Genomic DNA, 18,840 nt, shown 5'->3' with positions numbered 1-18,840 from the left:
TGTTAGAAAAAGCTAATCGCTCTGACCTGTTCACACTCACCAGGCTGCTGTATTTAAAGACCTGCCGGGCTCTGTAATATACACTACCGTTCAAAAGTCATCCAGACAATTTTGTGTCTTCCATGAAAACTCACTTTTATTTATCAAATGAATTGAAAATTGAATAGAAAATATAGTCAAGACATTGACAAGGTTAGAAATAATGATTAATATTTGAAGTATTAATTTTGTTCTTCAAACTTCAAGCTCAAAGGAAGGCCAGTTGTATAGCTTATATCACCAGCATAACTGTTTTCAGCTGTGCTAACATAATTGCACAAGGGTTTTCTAATCAGACATTAGTCTTCTAAGGCGATTAGCAAACACAATGTACCATCAGAACACTGGAGTGATAGTTGATGGAAATGGGCCTCTATACACCTATGGAGATATTTCATTAGAAACCAGACGTTTCCACCTAGAATAGTCATTTACCACATTAACAATGTATAGTGTGTATTTTTGATTAATGTTATCTTTATTGAAAAAACAGTGCTTTTCTTTGAAAAATAAAGACATTTCTAAGTGACCCCAAACTTTTGAACGGTAGTGTATATGAGCTCCATAAACGGGGTTATTTTTTATTCTTAAGATAAGAAAGAAAAGCAGTGGCAAAGAAGCCCCATCATCACAGCTATGAATCCAAACTACTTGACACTGCTGTTTATTTTCCAACTTTGACACTTGGTCACATACACCAACAAAAACCTCCTTCGACCCCTGTATTTAAAACACAGGACAGCTGACCAACGCATTCAACCGGGGACGCACAAATCCTGGCAACTAAAATGACGACTTACGAACAACTCTCCTCTTGGAACTAGAGGGAAGCAAAGACGTTTCCAAAACGTATTAATACATGTAAATGCGACCGGGTTTAAAAGATTGACACACTGTGACTTGTTACTTTCCCTCCAACATGGAATGCACAGGTCACGAGTCTATTTCAGTCTACGCCATATATACCATAACTCAGCCATTACATAACAATGCATTTCCTCACAGCTGATAGAACAAAGGGTTTAAAACTAGACAAAAATAACCTATTTCAAAAAGCTATTTTAGATATCTAGGAACCTGTGTTACAGGAAAGGGTTTGTCAGCATGCAGAAAAGCAAACATGGCATCTCATTCTACGTGCAAAGAGCTTCATGCAGGATTTAAAGCTGTGTAAAACGAGCAAAGATCCTCAAGAGAGAGTGTGTGTGTGAGGGTTGATCAAAGAGAAGGAGAGGACGAAGGATGGTTACGTTGGTGTCAATATGGCAGCGACGCAGGAAAGATGATCCCAATGAAGAAGTGATGCAACGAGGTTGTTGGGGGTGAACTTGGTCGGGTTGGGTGGTGGTGTTAAGGGGAGCTTCCTGGTGACAAAGAGTGTTGAAGGTATGATACTCTTGCTCCTCCTTACCCCCCGCTCCTGCTGGTGGTGCTGGAGGTGTGGCTGCCAGCAGTGTGTCTGCTGCTGGTCTGGTACCGGCTCAGTTTAGACTCCGTCTCCTTGCTACGGTAGCTGCGGTCATAGTGGCGATGGTTCTTCTGATAGAACGGTATAGATCCCGCCATGTTGCAGGCCGCTGCTGCTGTACGAGCCCTGAGTGGTCCGCTTTTCTTGCTGCCTGTCTGTTGTCCGCGTGACTGGTTAGTGTTCAAGAGCAGGTCGACCGTTATCGTATATCACTCAGTGGATGGCTTCACAAGCTGGCTGTGCTTTGATTTATTTCAACATGGTGTTTGTAGTCGATCATGGTTAATCTAGCTCTCAAGATGGGAAGAAAAAAAATCAACTTTACTAAAACTGAATCATTTTATGGAGAAGTTAGGGAATCCCCATTATGCCGATATAAGTATATTTTAATATTTTAATCAAAATCTGAAAGAAACCTGATCAAGCAAAGAGAAGAACAAGGTAAATACTTTTTACCATAATACAAATTGCAGATTCAAACTTGCAAAATCCACTAGCAAGACGTGGTAGCCTATAAGACTCAGGCACTTTCTCCTCATGCTCAGACAGACATAGTGCAACAACGACCGCCTGCGTATCACATCCCTGCACAACTGTTGCTACTTACCCTCGACAAAAAGCCTCAAACTCCAAGCTTTCAATGAAAGATGGCCCAATTCCACACTTAAAAGTCAATATCCCAGCAGGCCTTCGGTAGAGGTGCGTACAGGGCTGCGTTTTCCACACAACCAAAATAATGTCGGCCCTTGCCAGAGTGTCCAGGCAGCAGTCGCAGCCTTTTATGGTGACGGTGGGGATAAATATAGCTAAGAGCAGAATGTGGGGGGGGCAAGTCGACTCCCGTAGGGCAACACACTCAAGGGTGCAGGTTTCTGCAAATGACAGCCGAATACAGAAAGGCTACTTTTGTAGTTGTTGTCCATATTCTTTCATTTCTTTTTTATAAATGTCTGTGTCCTTTATCCAATTTATACATAAAATCCATTAAATGTAATAATATAAACTTGGATGCACTGTATTAATGAGTGAATGTAAATGTATGTCTTTCGGTTTAGAACTTTTCTTCTCTTAGTTTGTTTGTCATTTTAAGGGATTAATAAATCAAAGAGTGAACGAGTTATCAATCATGATTATACTCATCAAATAAATGTCAGATGCATCTCAGAATCCAACATTTTCTTCTCAATGATCCCCAGATGTCCAAGTGGCTTGTATTTTCAATTGAATGTCTCTTCCATAACACAAACATGACAACGTTGCTGGCTTTTAGCCTAAAGTAAGTCAGCGTTGGTTAATCCTTCCAGCGGCTTTTGTCTGGAATATTTACCGAAGCACTTTCAGCTGTGAGTGCTAACTTTAACTAATCAATTGTTACTTTTCTCACATGTAAGAAATGACAGTTACTGTATCTTTGTTACTCTCGCTTTTCGCCTCACCCCTATTTGTGGAAGTACGCAAATGTCTCCTCAGCTCTGCAGCTACTAAAGGAAAAAGGTGAAGTAAATCAAAGACTCAGAGGCTCCTGGTGCCAGTGAGACTCATAAACGTGAACGTACAAATGTTATCAAATCAAGTGTGTGAGAGGCCATTTGGCAGGCAGATTTTATTTGGCTGCCACGAATATTTGGACATGTTTTGGGGCTGACTGACTGCAACATAAACACCTGGCAAACATATGCCAGTGATCCCCTCTGAGGTCTTTGTGTTGAACTCTCGTCCTTTATGCCCCTCACACGCGACTCTTCCACATGACACAGCAATTTACAACATGTTAAAATGTTATGGCAGCTATCTGAAGCGTAAACACATTATGAGAGATCAACATTAAGGAGAACAATACAATGCTTTAAGCAGGGTTATACGACTAAATGCTTTCTCGTGAATATGGGATATATTCTACACGTGTACCAAAATATGTCACAAGCCACTAAATCATCAGCCAACATGACTGCTTTGAACCACTCTGATTAACTAAGATGAAATACTTTTTGCATAATTCATTATTAAAATGCATACATTACTGTAAATACATGTTATACATTTATTCGTGTTTATGTTCCTGAGAAGTTAGCCTGTGTAACCATACCCAAGGGTGACAGTGTGTAACAATAATATCCCCATGACAATTAATCAAATATATTTATATCATAAAGTCTGTGTATTAGTACCTTGTCATATCCTTAAAGGTACAGTAACCTCCAGGATTAGTGAACATGACTGAATGTTAAAAAATAGCCTCTCTCCGTGTAGATTTGATCACAAATTCCTGGGCTTAACTCTAATCTGACTATAAACCTCAAATACCACACAACTGTAACTCACAGCTCCTATAGAAATGTCCACTATCCAGTTTCACTTGTGTGATTGTTCACGTGAATACGGTTTTAATTAATCACGTTCATGTTAGCACCCCGTCATTGGGTTCAGCTGTCCAGGAAATTCTAACTCTATGGATGTCTCTCGGGATCTGTTTGGTGTATTTTTATGCTCTGCTTAATGATAACAGTTCTAGACATGAACAAATGAATTGAGCTCTCACCCAGGATTGGGTAACATGCTGAGACAAACTTTCAACTGCCTCAAGAAACTGTATACTATCACTGAGAAAGGGTCAGCTTTTATTTGGGACTAGCACACTCCAGTGGTCTAAGGCAACACTACATATTACAATTTAGTTATTTAATATAAATTTGCCTCGGTGGGCCCCACCATTCACAAATACAAAGAGATCAACTGGAAACGTTTAGATTAGCAGATAAAACATGTGTTTGGCTCCCCTTGAAAGTTTCAATGTTTAATGTCTAGATATATGCAAGCTGTTCACTCCACTAAAATCGCAGTTATAAAATTGTCTTTTTACTTAGCTGTCTGGGGCACTATCTAAGTCAACATCTGCATTTGTCCTGTAATAGGAAACAACATAATAATAAACTCTGCTTGTTTGTGCCTGATCATTTAAAATAGCATTACTTTTCTTTTTAAATCATTTAACTCCCCTTCTAAGCATCATTAACACTAGTTTTAGTTTAATCTAGTTTAGGACTACATAGCAGTAGCTCTAGACTGGAGACATGTTGGGTTTTCACATATAGCATAAATATGAGTGACTCGAGTCGTGACTAGTTATTTTGTTATCAACTTTGAAGTGATGTGACAACTGGACCAAAAAGACAGTGGCTAGTTTTAAACTGTCACTCAACAGTTTAATATATTGCTTTTGAAGCTCTGCAGCACTAAGCCTCCCTTTACACAAATGACCAACTGTTGTTTGGGCTGTCAGTATCTATTATTATCCATTCTTTGAACATTGTTTCCCGCATTATGGGTTTAAGTGTGGGGATTTCCTTTTGATTTTCTTTTCTTTAATTTAACTCAATCAGATTAGGTCCCATCAAAATTAAATGATCATGAGAAACCTGTCCGAGAAAGCAGCATATACATATTTGTACATAAATATAAAAAGATATATATATATATATATATATATATATATAATATCCTGAATATAACATACTTTAATAAATATAATAAAATATACTAAATATATTGTAAACATAGTGTAAATATAATGTAAATATAATATAATAGAAACATATATATATAATTATATAGTAAATATAATGCAAACAAAATAAACAAACTGACAACTGCCACATGATACAAAATACCATAATAATTACAGATACATATAATTATGATATAATTAGAATCCGATTAATGGAATCAACTCAATGGGCAACATATAAAACTACTTTTTGTATTTGGCTGGCACGAATGACCAAATAACATAACATAAAGAATAGGTTTCCCTTATGTATAGTAACGCCCATTTTTTCCCACGGGGATCATTTTAGTTTTCCCTTGCCTTAATTGCACAAAAGACGATGTGACTTTCTTCCCTTAAAAGGGCATATGCAGGAATGTCCAACGCAGGCCAGGCAGTATTTGTGGAAGTTACACTTACTCCCTTGGGGGTGCGAAAGTGCATAGGATTTTGTAATATCCTTAATAATGAAGTATTTAAATATGTTTTAGAATCAATTCCAGTAAACATATATTTGTAATTGTAGTATACAGATCAAAAGAACGTATTAGTTGGGTTTCAAGAAAGTAATAATATGTTTGCGCTTAATGGTCTCCCCCATTTTCCTCAGTTGGTTTGTTCTGAATGTCCCGTACGGAACCCAACATGTTTATCAGGAAGTGAAGGGCGGTGGTTGAGAAAAGAGCAGCTTCGGGCTAACTGTGTTTTGTATTTGTCAGGTAAGACTGTCTGTTTTGACTTTATTTCTCTACATACTAACCTTAGCTACACTATGCATATTTTTTCTTTCAGTATATCAACAAGTCTGTGGTAATTTTAAAATATTGACGTACATCTGGATTTGGTTTTGAGACGATTGAATGCAGTGAAAACCCGACTAGCTCTTTAGCTTCGCAACTTGTTTCTCGATGGCAAAAACAACAAATCAGTTGCTAATAAAACAAGTCGGGACTTGTAAATTATATTATAATAATACAATGAAGCCTCTCCTCGTGAACGTGGTGTTTGTAGTGAGCTATCGTTCACATCAGTGATCATGGCTCAAGCTAGGCCGCAGCTGTCTGCGTACGATACTTGAGAAATAGCTGTGAGTTGTCATCGCTGTATATCCGTTCATAAAGCAAAATAACGAGGATAAGTTTGTGTTTTGTTTGAACTATTAGTTTGCATTATACCTTTTGGAAAGTGCGCATTACTAACAACGTAAAAGTCACCCTGGTATAAGTCACTTTTTATATTTCCGTGAATGTTTTGACGGGAGTTTTACACTTTTATAATGAGTGCTTTGTAATTGTAAAGACATAACTAAAATTACAGTATTGCAATAAGTACAATTATTTGCTGTAGTTTGCTTCTCCGATTTTTTTATTTTTTTAAAATTTCCTGATAAACAGCATAGTTTTTTTTTAACCCCCAAGGAAGCTATTTGAGTGACTCATTGGGAACATATGGCAGTTCATACACTGGAAGATTAAGTCCAGCCCTAACTCTGAACAATAAAACGTTCATCTCATAGATGCTATCTGGCAATGCCACCACCATATTAGGGGTATCTGAATACAAAGCTACACAGGACTTGCTCTCCAAGGTGGCTGAGACTGTTTTCCATCATCCAGTGGCAACAATATTTGCATCTGTCATAGAAAATGAGAGGCTAGGGGAGCCTGTTAAGGGCATCTGTCCTCACATTGCTAATTCTCCAGCCGTCAGTGGAGCCAGCGAGCTGATCAACCTAGAATGCCAGGGAACATTTCCATTTATAGTTCAGTGACGGACACCACGCCAGAGAATTAACATACCCTTCCACCGAGTTGTGGGCATGAATGATGAGATCTTATTTCAAGCAACGACATGATCCACATAACCTTCTGATGAGATTGTCTCCCTGCGTGTCATCCTTTTGCTTTCTTAGTGGTAGTATTGTCTTTTGTCTCTCCCTTTTGTTATTTGATGACTGTAGTCCTTAAGGAGGAAGCACCTGGATGTTCTAATCTAACATGTATACTGACGCATATATTTATTTCCGCAGGTAAAACAAACGGGTCAAAATGTCCAGCAAAAGAACAAAGGGAAAGACCACGAAGAAGCGCCCTCAGCGCGCAACTTCCAATGTCTTCGCCATGTTTGACCAGTCTCAGATTCAGGAGTTCAAGGAGGCCTTCAACATGATTGACCAGAACCGCGATGGGTTCGTGGACAAAGAGGACCTTCACGACATGCTGGCCTCACTTGGTGAGTAGGAGAGCCTCCGAGTCAGTTTTTACTTCAGGGTTAGCTCAACCAACATGCGGGTGTGCACCTACGCTGTTTTAAATCTAGTTATACGAGCAAACGTTTTTTTTCATAGGGAAAAATCCAACTGAAGACTACCTGGAGGCTATGATGATGGAAGCTCCTGGACCCATTAACTTCACCATGTTCCTCACCATGTTTGGGGAGAAGCTCAATGGCACAGACCCCGAGGATGTCATCAGAAATGCATTTGCTTGCTTCGATGAGGAGGGAGCAGGTAAGTTCAGACGGTTGTACTGTCTTTTCCTTTGTCCAAAAAAATCCTACTTTGCCAGAGTGAAATGCCTGGCAATTTTCATAACATCGATTTTAAGGAGAACAAAATCCATCAATTAAGATTTTTTTTTTTCTCTTTTCCTTTACAAATGAAGTTTCCTTGCCTCAAACAATATAACTTTGGAGAAATGAAACGCAAATTATTTGAGATGCTTCTGATTATGTTTGATTTTCAGTGTGTCTTATCTGATTTGATGTTTGTTCCACTCAGGTTCTATCCCGGAGGAATATCTCAGAGAGCTGCTCACGACAATGGGTGACCGGTTTACAGATGAGGAGGTGGACGAGCTCTTCAGGGAGGCCCCCATCGACAAGAAAAGCAACTTCAACTACGTGGAGTTCACACGCATCCTGAAGCACGGTGCCAAGGATAAGGACGATTAAAGAGCCACACCAGCATCATTCTTTCTACTCTACTCCTCGTGCGTTCCAATACGCACCCCATTTTAAACAACCAAAGCAATAACTACCCACTCTAAATATCCACTCTTGTGTGCTGTGAACTTCCAGTATTGCCAAAAGTACACGCATCTCTAATGAGAGGAACACAAAAAGATTAAAAATGTTTTTCCTGTCATGTGAAGTGGCAGCAGCTTGGAAGCTCTAAGGGATAAATAAGGCTTTGCAGTTCATGTGATCAGGTTTAGCAGAATTTCTACATTTTATAATCTAAACTTTTTAAATAAAGCCATCTATCAAGTTGTATTTTGCTGACTTTATCTCTTCCATAAATGAAAACTGAAATAAGTGGTGCATCATTCTGTCTTTATTGTTCCTGTTGTAAAGAAGGTGCTTCTGCACATGTTTCCTCCCTCCGGTGCTTGTTGAGACTTGGATCAGTCGACCCTCCCTTGCGGAATAGATTCAACGTGTGCCGACTAGCGCTGGCTGAACTCTTTCTGTGGGGGCAAAAACACAAGCTTACAGACTTGTGATGCATTTTTGTGGCCCAAGAAACATTGGTCAAATAACATGAACACCTGCATATAATTGTGAGTGTTTCTCTCATTAAATCTCCAGATAAAAATGTAAAGAAATCCACTCGGCCAGGGATATCTAAAGTTCTGATTTCTATTTTAGTGAGCAGGCATATGATCGAGGGCCGCACACTTAAAACTAAGAATCTTTCCATCTCACTTCATCATTGAACTGATGAATTGTCCCCCGCACATGCCAACTTAAACTCAAAGACTAATGCTGTGATACATTTTGATTTCAGTTTCTATCTTTCCAATTCGATTACTGATTTTTAAAAAAGCCGCCGTTTGACACCGTAGCCGAGTAGAGAATTTACACAATACAACTTTGTTTTGGGAGGTTCGGCTCTGGATCAAATATTCTTTTTTTAACCAACGATACAGTGATATTTTACCCAGACTTTTTGCGACATAAAAAAATAAAGCATATGTCTAACTAATTTCATGTCACCTTTTTGACTTACTATCATTATTTCAAACTAGATTTTGGAAAATAAAATACTTAAAGAAGCCGTCGTAAAATGTGTTAAACAAATACAAAATTAGTAATACAGTGCAATTCAAAATTAAATAATTATATAAAAGTACAACTTTAGTGAGTTAACATTTCTTAGAAATCATAGTATAGTGTAAAAATGAATTGTACAATATTCTATAACTATTGTGTAGAGTAGAGTATATCATAAAAGTATATTGTCACTCACGCTGAATGGTGCTGCCTTCTAATGCTGTCGGTAAAGTTTTGAATCGGGCTAAAACAATGGGATGTATTTTACATTAAAAGTTATTAAGAATCAAGAATCTCCCACACAAGTCTTCTGAAAGTTGTCATTTATCTTTATATTATGTTATAGTCAAGTTTATAGACTAAAAGTTATGAAATACTAATATTTATAATCCAATGACGTACTTCCGAAACACAGCATAACGAGGCGCCCTGAACGCCTCAGAATCCTTACGGAACCGCATGAGGGGAAAGGTCTTCGCTATCCCCGGTTCTTGTGTCTCCGTGCTGCCGTCGACAATGTCAAGGTGTGCATTTTACCGCTTTCTTCTCGTCTATTGTTGTTTATTCGTTATTCCGGTTCCAGCTGTCAGCCTTTAAACACGCTAATCTGAGCCAGGAAGCTCGAGGCTGGGTAGCTCTCGTTAGCTCGCAGCAGTCTCAAGGTTGGAGAGTTAACTGTAGAGTCACGAGGGAGTTCCTCTCATTGCTTGTAACGCTGATAATGATCTCACATTTAGTCCGTTAGCATTGTGGACACACGTGCGGTGTTCTTGGTTTTAAAGTATGTGTTTTTCATTATTCCAGCTGGGTCTGAAGAGGCATGGCTCTGAATCTGATCCAGAGATGTCAGCTGTTCCGGCAGTGTGGGGTCCAGCGCTTCCCTCCTGGCGGACCCGTCCGCGCCGCCAGGCTCCTGCGGGCCAGCGGGGGCTGCCTGTCCACCTCAGCTGGCGGATGCATCCCGAGTCGCTGCTGCAAGAAGCTCCACTTGGACTGCGGGAGGAGAACTCTGACCACCCTTGTCCAGGAGCCCTCTTTTGTCGCGAGCAGCTCTGTTGGACTCCACAGGTATTCAGGACCTCGGTTCCGTCTGACCCAGCTGCACCCGCCCACCGCCGCAGAGGAGCAGGCTTTCCGGCAGCGTCTGGAGGGCTGCTCCTCGTCCAGGCGGGTCTTCGCGCTGCTGCACACGCTGGAGACCTTGCCCGACACCATGGCTGCAGCGGCACTCCACCGCGTCGCCGACCTGGAGCACGAGGGCGGCTCCCTGAAGGACCCCGCGGTGCTGGAGGACGACGCCGTCAGAGCTCTGTGCTTCCAGCTGGAGCGGGACTCGGCGCGGCTGACGGATGCCGGATTGGTATCGGCTCTCCTGGCGTGCACCCGCCTCCTCTTGGACCCCTGGAGCACGCTGATGGTGCGCCTGGTGTCCGAGAGCCAGGAGAGGCTGGACAGAGGGCAGATGAGTGTCGGCCAGCTCTGCACTCTGGGCCGGGCGATGCTGGCTGTGGGCGGGCCCGACTGCGTGATGCTGGAGCAGGCGATGGCGCAAATCAAGACGCAGGAGCCGGCCCGGTGGAGCCTCGAGGATCTCACTGCCGCCTATCGGTTTCTGCAAGGTGCCGCGGGTCGGGACGGAAAACACCGGGACCTGCTGAACGCCATGCACTCCCACGCCGTGACGGTGGCCTCCCGCCTGGACCCCCCCGCGGTCAGCGGGCTGCTCGGCGCCCTCGTGGCCCTGAACCAGGTGCAGGCCATGCCTCTCGTGATCAGTCTGTGTAAGCGGGCCGTGCGGCACGTGCCTCGCTTCACGGACGAGGAGCTCAACGTCGTGCTCGGGGCCTTGATGCACTTCGGTCACAGCGACCAGTACTTTGTGGAGGCCATGGAGAGGCACGTGCCCACGATGACCTTCACCGCCCACCCGGAGACGGTGACCACGGTGATTCAGTTCTTCGGCCGGAGGAGCATCCTGTCCCCGCCCGTGTTCGACGCCGTCGCCGAGAGCTTTGTGTACCGAGCAGACGACTACAGCACCGGCCAGGTGGCCAGGCAGGTGGCGGCTTTCGGAAAGCTCGGCTACCTCCCTCCCAACGCCGCCGAGATGTTCGGGAAAGTGGAAACCGTCCTGCGCGCTCGCTTCTCCCACTTCCAGCCCCGGACGCTGCTCAACCTCCTGCACTCCTGCACCCTGGTGGAGCGGTTCCCCGTTAACTTTGTCTCCAGAGTGTTCAGCCGGTACTTCTTACAGCAACTGGAAGGTGAGACTTCCCGTCAGACACCTGCACTGTGCTGGTCATCCGGATTGTTTAGACTGGAATTTGAATTTGTTGGTTTATAATATACACGCGCGTCTATTGCATGGCGGGAGTTATTTCCTCTCGAGGCGCATTTGTGATATTAGGCTATAAAGATACTGTAGACTAATGTTTCCTGTCTTCCAGAGGAGGGCACCGGAATGGACCGGCTCATCCTGGCGCAGCTGACCCAGCTCTACATGACTTTGAAGTTGGAGTGTCCTTTTTATGAGGTAAAATATGTAAAACTGTCAACAGTTGAATATGTTAGAGCCTCAAACCTGAATACACATCCTCTTACATCATTGTGAGGTTCAGTGCATTTCCAGTTGATGTGATGAAACCTGAACAGTTGAAGCGTGTTTGGTGTGGATGCCCGTGTGCTTTTATTCTGAAGGCCGAAACTAAAACCGATCACTGCAGCTTTCAAGGAAATGTGTTTTAGTTGATCGAGAGAAATCAGAACATGTTACTTGAAACAAAAAGTGACATACGGTGTGTTTTTAAGTTTTTAAAAAAAAATTAATTTGAGCAACAGTGTGAACGTATTCGTGTTCCTTCACATCTTCCGTCGTCTCCTCAGGGTTCCAGGCTCCTTCCCAAGTACCGCGTCAAGTCCTTCCTCATGTCTGGACGCTCTCTCGAGACGCCCATAGACGCACATCTGTACAACTCTGTTAAAAATGGACTGGTGGATTTGCTCGGGGCCCGTTCATACTTTGGATCCAAAGTTCTGACGCCGTACTGCTACACACTCGGTAACGCGACGGCTGTTTATCTCCTAAATGTTTCCTGTATTCGACCCAAAGGGGTTTAACGTCAACAATTTTGTTCCTGTAGACGTGGAGATAAAACTTGATGAAGAAGGATATGTGCTGCCTGCCAGTCAAATCGATGACGTATACAAAAGGTAAAGTTTTTTGTAAAAACTCTTCTGAAGTTCTTCTGTCGAAGCTGGAGTGATGTTAAAAAGCGGGTTGACCACATTGCTCCGGGGGGTTCGTGTGCTGCAGGATCGCGCTTTGTATTGACGGACAGAAGAGGTTCACTACCAGCACGAGGCAGCTACTTGGAAAAGAGGCCATCAAGCAGCGACACCTGAGGCTTCTGGGATATGAAGTTATTCAGGTTAGACCCTCATCTTCACCTTTGTGCATTTCCATCTGCCATCGTCTGTTTTACCCATTTAGTTCTTAACTTTTAATAAAATTACTGAAAAAGTATGTTATTTTTTTCTAGATTCCGTACCATGAATTTGAAAACCTGAAAAGCAAGACCAAAGTGGTGGAATATCTGCACCAAAGAATCTTCCCTCACACGTACAGGCTGAGCTGGTGACGACGCAAAGGACAACGCTGGGAATGACTTTCGCTGAGCTCCGACTTGCTTCAAGAAATTTGTATTTTTTTTTTTCTTCACGGAAATGTAAATAATAAATGATGCATTTTAAAGTGATTTATTAGGCATTCCTATTTATTTTGGCAATAAAGTAAATTTTGCAAAAATTACTTTTACATGACTTCAATGTATTGTTTGAAAAATATAATTTATTTTGTTCTTGGCAAAGAAATGCCGCAGAAACTGTACAAAGTTAAGAGAATCCCAATTCAGACGATCACCACATGCATAAGATATGAGCTCACTAATAAGAGTAGAAATCAACTTTTAATTAAAGATAGCTGATTAAGATGCAGTTCATCATTCCTTGGATAGAAGATGCTTTGGTTTTTAACGCTGCACTCGAAGGCTGGGAGTGTCAGTTGGATAAATACAAAAAGCCTATGATACATGTAAAACTAGCATTGTTTTGATTGTACTTATGTAGCAGGAATTTGAGGAAGGCCAAACTCGTCCACCAGGACACCATCCTGAAACACAAAAAACAAGAATGATCCACCATGAAAAAAAAAAGTGTAATCCAGCAAGAACGCTTGTGAAAATCTTAGAACGGTTCGGTACCCTGTTGACCGACTTGTCGCCGGGGATGCCCTCTGGGATGGAAGGAGCCGTTGCAGCATCGTCCAGGTAGGAGCTGTCGTCATCCATGAGGAGCTCGTCGCCCAGAGCATCCAGCTCTGTGGACGCAGAAACCGTTAAGGTGAAACGAGGGTCTCGATGACGACACAAAGTTAAGTCGCAATAACCGGTCACGGTAAAATTCCCATCCGTAAAGTATTTTACTGACCGGCCTCCAAGTCGTCGTCATCAAGTTCAGGTGTGCCATAGCTTCTGCCCAGCGCCTCCTGGATGTCGTTGGCGTCCTCCATCATGTCCCCGAGCTCATCTTGAAGATCCTGAATGTCAAAAGAAAGGAAACCAGTTCAGAGTTTGCACTTAATCCGCCGGCTCTGTAACAAAGACTTCTACTGGGCCGAATGCCCCACGCGGGGTTAACGGCCTTTATTCGGCCCGTGTGAAGCACCAGTGGACGGGGCAGTAAAATGTATCGTAGAGTTATGCAAAGTCTAAATAATATTACTTTATCTGGAGTCTGGTGGATACAAAATATATCCAGTTTTAAATGTAGCGTACACGTAAACAGATAAGATGTAGCCCCGTCCACAGTTGGACTTCCCTCTCCTGTTCGTCGTGATTCACTGTGGAGGATACTTCATAGCACCCCACTTCAACACATCCAAACGGTTCCTCTAATGCCCCAAGATAACATCGACGACAGAAACTTTAACGTTCTGGTTGTGAGCTGTGAATGATGTGTGCTACTCTTTACTTCTAGTCCACTGGAATATATTTAAAGTGTAAATGCCTCATCAGGAGGGGAATAGGGGCGTGTCCTCTCTGAATATACACACAATTATTTATTTTGCGACACCCTCTCGTCTGGGATCGATTTCCCCGGTTGGTAAATCTATATTCACAAAACAAATACCTCAATCTGATCAATTTTCACATGCTTGTACGCTTTCTTCATCTCTTTGGCGCCGATTTTCATGGCATCAACCTAAAAGGAAAAAGCAAATGTGAGCAGTAAGACTCATTTTCTGAAGTTATTATCTTTCCAGCTGGGAGATGATGTCATCCGGTGGATGGTGTGCAGTCTTACTGTGGTTTTAGTGTCTTTCAGGCTCTGGATGGTGTAGTTGGTTTGCTCCATGTTGAACGACTGCTGCATGAGGTTATCTCTCTGGCTCTCATACCTGGAAGATAACATGATGACATGAAGTGAGACCGACATGTGTAATAACTGAAGTCGAATAAATAAACATTCAACGCTTATATTTTATGTTTAATATTATAAACACTGACTTTGATAAATAAGAGTACTTACATTCGCTTCTGCTTCAGGACTCTCATAGCTTTCTGCTTGACCATGTTCTGGTGGAGGAAAACAATAATTAGGAAAAGAATATTTAACAAATGATACTAACTGATGATCAACATGAGACATGAATGGGACTAAAGTAGATACGTACTTATTAATATTTGACCGGATAGTTTCTAAATTATTTTGTTGAGGCAAAGTTATGCAGTAATGTATTGGAAACAGTGTAACATCTCAAGACATCGAAGGTGTCCTATATTATGATGGTCTGCATTCAGTGATCTTGTGCAACACTACAGTAGTTTACATCAAAGAAGTATAGGAAGAGAACTCATTCATTTGTTTCTTACGTTTTTTCTCTTTTATATATATATTAGGGCTGTGCACGTTAACGCGTTAATCTTGCGCTAACGCATCAATTAATTAACGCCGACAATTATTTTATCGCGCGTTAACGCAGGTTTTATTATTTATTTTATTATTGTAAAAGTGTGTTGCTCACAGGCTTTTATTTTGTAAAAGTCTGCGACTGCTTGCTGCGGAACCGGAAAATAAAGTCATTCGCGGTTTAACAAACATGGAGAATCTCAACAAATGACGGCAGGTATGAGACGCCCTCAAGACACACATCACACGGAGAATACACCAGTTGTATGAAAAGGAGAGGACTGCAAAGCGACGCACCCTTGTGTGTCTATTGCTCTCAGGACTCGGGATCGGGTGACCCGGGGTTGGTTTTCCCGTCCTGCTTTGCTTTGAGAAAAAAAAAGTCCGGGATTTTCTTTTGCCGGATATTTGTGTTTGGGTTTTTTTCTAAACTAGTATTTACCATTACAAGTTGTGGAAAATGGTATCTCCTCCCCACCTTCCTTTCTGTGAGGAGCTGACAGAATAGAGAACAGTCATTATCGATCATTCAGGGGTTGCCAGATACACAATATAAATCCTCTCCAAATACATTTTGCCTTTGCCTTTATCTCCAACTCAACCACCTGGCAACAGCAAACACGCCTCCCTCGCCGTCATGTGTGTTTTGCTGTTTTGCCTACCAGCCACGCCGCCCGCCATAGCGCACTCTGCTACGCGTGCGTAGGGCACCAAGTCCTGAGGGGGCTCCACAAAATAGGCAACTAAAAAATCCTCAGTTATAATAATTATAATGCCGATATTATTTCAGTCTAGAAATATTAGGCACCTTTTAGGCATGCATATCACAAAACAGGCAGAACAAGAGAGATGTTTAATTGCATTGCGTTGGCCAATGTCCTGACAGATTTGATGGCACTTTAGTTCATGGCAGAACATTTAAAATAGAAGTGCGCTATACACTACTTTTGAATTAATTATTGGATTTTGCGTATACAAATGCGATTAATTGTGATTAATCAGGGAAATCATGCGATTAATCGCGATGAAAAAATTTAATCGTTGCCCAGCCCTAATATATATATTAATAAGTTGAATTGTATCAATAAGATGTCCTTATTATGTCAGTGTTGGAATAGACTGAATTCTTGCAATTTTGAAAACCAACATCTTGTGAAGATGAACAGTGTCAAGTGATGACTGGGTTGTTACTTTCGGCGCTGCTGGAGTATTGATCATGTTTTGATACTTTAGTTATTTTGTGGATGATCAGATCGAGTAATGACGGCAGCAGTCGACCAATTGCAGATTCAGCTTGAGCAAAACCTGTGTCTAGTGTTCAAATCAGGCCCAGAGGAGTTTACCATGCAGGTGTCCTTTCCCAAGACACGAACCTGATGCATCAAGTTGATATTTTTTGTTGAACACGATATTATTCATTTTTCCTCTACATCCTCTAGTCAGAATGAGCATAGTTATAAACGCACTGTTACAACTCCTTCATATTATATTGTTTTTCTGAGAAGTATGATGATAAGTCCATAGTAGATGCAAAAGTATACTGATGTACAATATGTTATGTTGAACCTTGTTGCTCCTGGATGGATGGCCACAGCACTTAAACGAATAAACTTTATCACTCAAAATTCTGACTCTTTGCTTTTTTTATTAACAGCATTTACTTTTACTTTCAAGACTTAAGTACATTTAATATCGGAAAATTACTTGTGATACTTAAGTACAGTAATTATTTGATACTTTAAGACTTTTACTCCAGTAGTATTCTCATAGGCGACTTCTACCGGAGTCATAGTCCAGTCAGGAATCTTTACTTTTACTCAAGTGTGGTTTTTGGGTTCTTTACTTTCTTGGACATCTCACCTTTGAGGGCCCATCTCTCATCTTCTTCATCTGGTCTTTATATTTCACAAGTTCAACATCGAGTCTGGCAACCTTCTTGTCGACGGACTCCGTGCGGGAATCAACCTTCAAGTAAAACACAGACAAAATGCTTTTGATCACTATCAGTAGATTCCTCTTAAAAAGGACTCTTCAGATCAAATAAAGCCAATTCTAAAAAAGGATTGCATGGAAAGGCATCCACACAGATTTAGGCCTAACGAGGAACATGAACACATCATCCGGTTCTTCCTCCACCCCAGTGAGTCTAATTATAGCTGTTCCCTGACAAATAACCTGTATAACTGGTCGCTGTCAGCCATTTCACCGAGAGAGCGATACGGTTCCTGTTGGATACCAGTGGAAAGACTCAAACACCTGCTCACATCGAACGTTAAATAATGCTGATTCATAGCGTGGGCAGGTAAACACATTGTGTTGTTGGAATACCTTTGTTTGTCGATGCTATCAAAGCATTAGCTATTACAGGTAAACACGCCCGATGTGACAACCCTGTCTGGCATCAATAATGCAGTAGCTAATAAGTATTAGGCTGGTTGAATATGACGGCATAGCAACTTAATATTCGTTCCTGTTCAACAAAAGTGAGCTAGCTAAACGAGCCGAGAAGGGATCCATCTTTGTTTACTTTGTTCGAGACGGCGTCCAAAAAGTTAAAACGGGATTGGACTTACTTTTCCTATGCAGTCTGTGAGGTTCGGCGGGGGAGCCTTGGGACCTCCTCGGCCAAATAATCTGTTCATTTCGGCTGAAAGATTTCGTCTGTTTTACTCTTAAAGGAAGCTACGCTCACTGACACCGTCTCCACCGACCAGCTGAAGCAAAAACACCCGGAAGAGGCCGCGGCGTGACGTCAGAGGAGTCACGTGATAATTGGTCACTCGGCCGCGCCCTCCAAACAGCTCTGCTCGTGTTCATTTCCTTTGTGTATTCGTTGTGTTGGTATTCGTGAATATCTATTACCATTTTATATTTGAATAAAAATAATCAACATATTGGTTTATTGTGATTGATATTTTTTTCTGGAAAACAGTAAGAGACAACACATGATATCTAGAGCCCACATAACATTTAAACACATCTAAGCATTCGACATTGTTTTACTTGATTCAGTATCACATTAACAACAGTGGGAGTTCAATGTCCGTATTATTTGCCCTAAATCAATTCATATGTTCGATTCATATTCATGTGTAATTACATGTGCTGTCCTCTGGAGGGAGCTGCTGGCCCACAGTAACAATCTGTGAGTAAAACATCTTCACCTGTAGAAGACTCCCGACCTCCCTAACGCTCATCTGTAAGAACTAAAACTGTTCCTCATCTATCAGCGTTTTATTTTAAAACAAAATATTCAAAGTAATGACGCAGTGCAAACATAGCAAGACATCACAGTCAAATATTACAGATAATTTACAAATCAAAACTGACAACAAGATGAGTTGTCATTGCAAGAGAATATAATAATTGTTTGTTAAACTTGCTTTAATATTTATCGCTTCAAGCACAGCGTATATTTTGAGGAACACGTCAGTTCAGTTGACAGCACAGCCAATATACAGCAGCAGCAGCAGCTTTAAGCACAGAAAAACAAAACAACGATGTCTGTCACAGTGAAGGTTCATCGAATATTGTCTCTTATTTTGCTGTCAAGTAACAGAACTTCTGCACATTTATCTATTTGTATGTCAGTTTATAGAGATTTGTTAACAATAAAAAAAACAAGTTTCCCGAAACCCACAAAGCTCCGGTTTAGGGACATGAGAGAGAAACAGAATGTCTCTGAAAATGGATTTTATTTCTGAATTCCAACGCTGACCTTTAATGTGATATATGTTCCTATACCATGAGTGATCATCTATTTGTGAAA

The 18,840-nt window shown here is 41.6% G+C and overlaps 4 protein-coding genes across 14 annotated transcripts in view; 2 read left to right on the top strand and 2 right to left on the bottom strand.

Annotated features, from left to right (window-relative positions):
• myom1b (myomesin 1b) overlaps nucleotides 1–2,245 on the bottom strand; it is a 31,721-nt gene extending 29,476 nt beyond the window's left edge. For 9 of the 11 annotated variants that reach the window (XM_056433477.1, XM_056433481.1, XM_056433482.1 and 6 more), the window contains exon 1: nucleotides 1,451–2,245. In XM_056433477.1, coding sequence (XP_056289452.1) covers nucleotides 1,451–1,605 — 155 coding nt within the window. In that variant the 5' untranslated portion in view covers nucleotides 1,606–2,245. The remainder of the gene's footprint in view (nucleotides 1–1,450) is intronic. The other 2 variants (XM_056433478.1, XM_056433479.1) reach the window with 2 other exon arrangements.
• A 3,419-nt stretch (nucleotides 2,246–5,664) lies between these two features.
• myl12.1 (myosin, light chain 12, genome duplicate 1) lies at nucleotides 5,665–8,366 on the top strand. The gene is made up of 4 exons (XM_056433489.1): nucleotides 5,665–5,770; nucleotides 7,081–7,283; nucleotides 7,399–7,560; nucleotides 7,831–8,366. The coding sequence occupies exons 2-4, from the start codon at nucleotides 7,100–7,102 to the stop codon at nucleotides 8,001–8,003; spliced, it is 519 nt and encodes a 172-aa protein (XP_056289464.1). The 5' UTR covers nucleotides 5,665–5,770; nucleotides 7,081–7,099; the 3' UTR covers nucleotides 8,004–8,366.
• Nucleotides 8,367–9,536: 1,170 nt separating this feature from the next.
• On the top strand, nucleotides 9,537–12,912 carry fastkd3 (FAST kinase domains 3). Its single transcript, XM_056433944.1, has 7 exons — nucleotides 9,537–9,628; nucleotides 9,909–11,368; nucleotides 11,552–11,637; nucleotides 11,988–12,162; nucleotides 12,245–12,314; nucleotides 12,418–12,532; nucleotides 12,644–12,912. The coding sequence occupies exons 2-7, from the start codon at nucleotides 9,925–9,927 to the stop codon at nucleotides 12,740–12,742; spliced, it is 1,989 nt and encodes a 662-aa protein (XP_056289919.1). The 5' UTR covers nucleotides 9,537–9,628; nucleotides 9,909–9,924; the 3' UTR covers nucleotides 12,743–12,912.
• Nucleotides 12,913–12,931: 19 nt separating this feature from the next.
• Nucleotides 12,932–17,801, bottom strand: chmp5b (charged multivesicular body protein 5b). The gene is made up of 8 exons (XM_056433952.1): nucleotides 17,645–17,801; nucleotides 16,932–17,036; nucleotides 14,691–14,737; nucleotides 14,466–14,559; nucleotides 14,292–14,363; nucleotides 13,590–13,698; nucleotides 13,364–13,479; nucleotides 12,932–13,272 (listed from the first exon to the last, which is right to left on the bottom strand). The coding sequence occupies exons 1-8, from the start codon at nucleotides 17,711–17,713 to the stop codon at nucleotides 13,222–13,224; spliced, it is 663 nt and encodes a 220-aa protein (XP_056289927.1). The 5' UTR covers nucleotides 17,714–17,801; the 3' UTR covers nucleotides 12,932–13,221.
• Between the last annotated feature and the right edge of the window lie 1,039 nt (nucleotides 17,802–18,840).

This window comes from Pseudoliparis swirei, chromosome 16, assembly GCF_029220125.1.
Source record: "Pseudoliparis swirei isolate HS2019 ecotype Mariana Trench chromosome 16, NWPU_hadal_v1, whole genome shotgun sequence".
In the NCBI taxonomy this organism is placed as follows: Eukaryota; Metazoa; Chordata; class Actinopteri; order Perciformes; family Liparidae; genus Pseudoliparis; species Pseudoliparis swirei.
The sequence above is the reverse complement of the archived record's forward strand: the minus strand, read 5'-3'. Positions and strand labels throughout refer to the sequence as shown.

Bases quoted from the DNA above. Each gene is read 5' to 3' on its own strand.
- fastkd3 (XM_056433944.1), top strand. From the start codon at position 9,925: ATGGCTCTGAATCTGATCCAGAGATGTCAGCTGTTCCGGCAGTGTGGG. The intron at 11,638-11,987 runs GTAAAATATGTA...TCGTCTCCTCAG, and splicing joins TGGAGTGTCCTTTTTATGAG to GGTTCCAGGCTCCTTCCCAA. The intron at 12,163-12,244 runs GTAACGCGACGG...TTGTTCCTGTAG, and splicing joins GCCGTACTGCTACACACTCG to ACGTGGAGATAAAACTTGAT.
- chmp5b (XM_056433952.1), bottom strand. From the start codon at position 17,713: ATGAACAGATTATTTGGCCGAGGAGGTCCCAAGGCTCCCCCGCCGAAC. The intron at 14,738-16,931 runs GTGAGATGTCCA...TTCCTCCACCAG, and splicing joins TGAGAGATGGGCCCTCAAAG to AACATGGTCAAGCAGAAAGC. The intron at 13,699-14,291 runs GTATTTGTTTTG...TTTGACATTCAG, and splicing joins TGAAAATTGATCAGATTGAG to GATCTTCAAGATGAGCTCGG.
- myl12.1 (XM_056433489.1), top strand. From the start codon at position 7,100: ATGTCCAGCAAAAGAACAAAGGGAAAGACCACGAAGAAGCGCCCTCAG. The intron at 7,284-7,398 runs GTGAGTAGGAGA...TTTTTTTCATAG, and splicing joins CGACATGCTGGCCTCACTTG to GGAAAAATCCAACTGAAGAC. The intron at 7,561-7,830 runs GTAAGTTCAGAC...TGTTCCACTCAG, and splicing joins CTTCGATGAGGAGGGAGCAG to GTTCTATCCCGGAGGAATAT.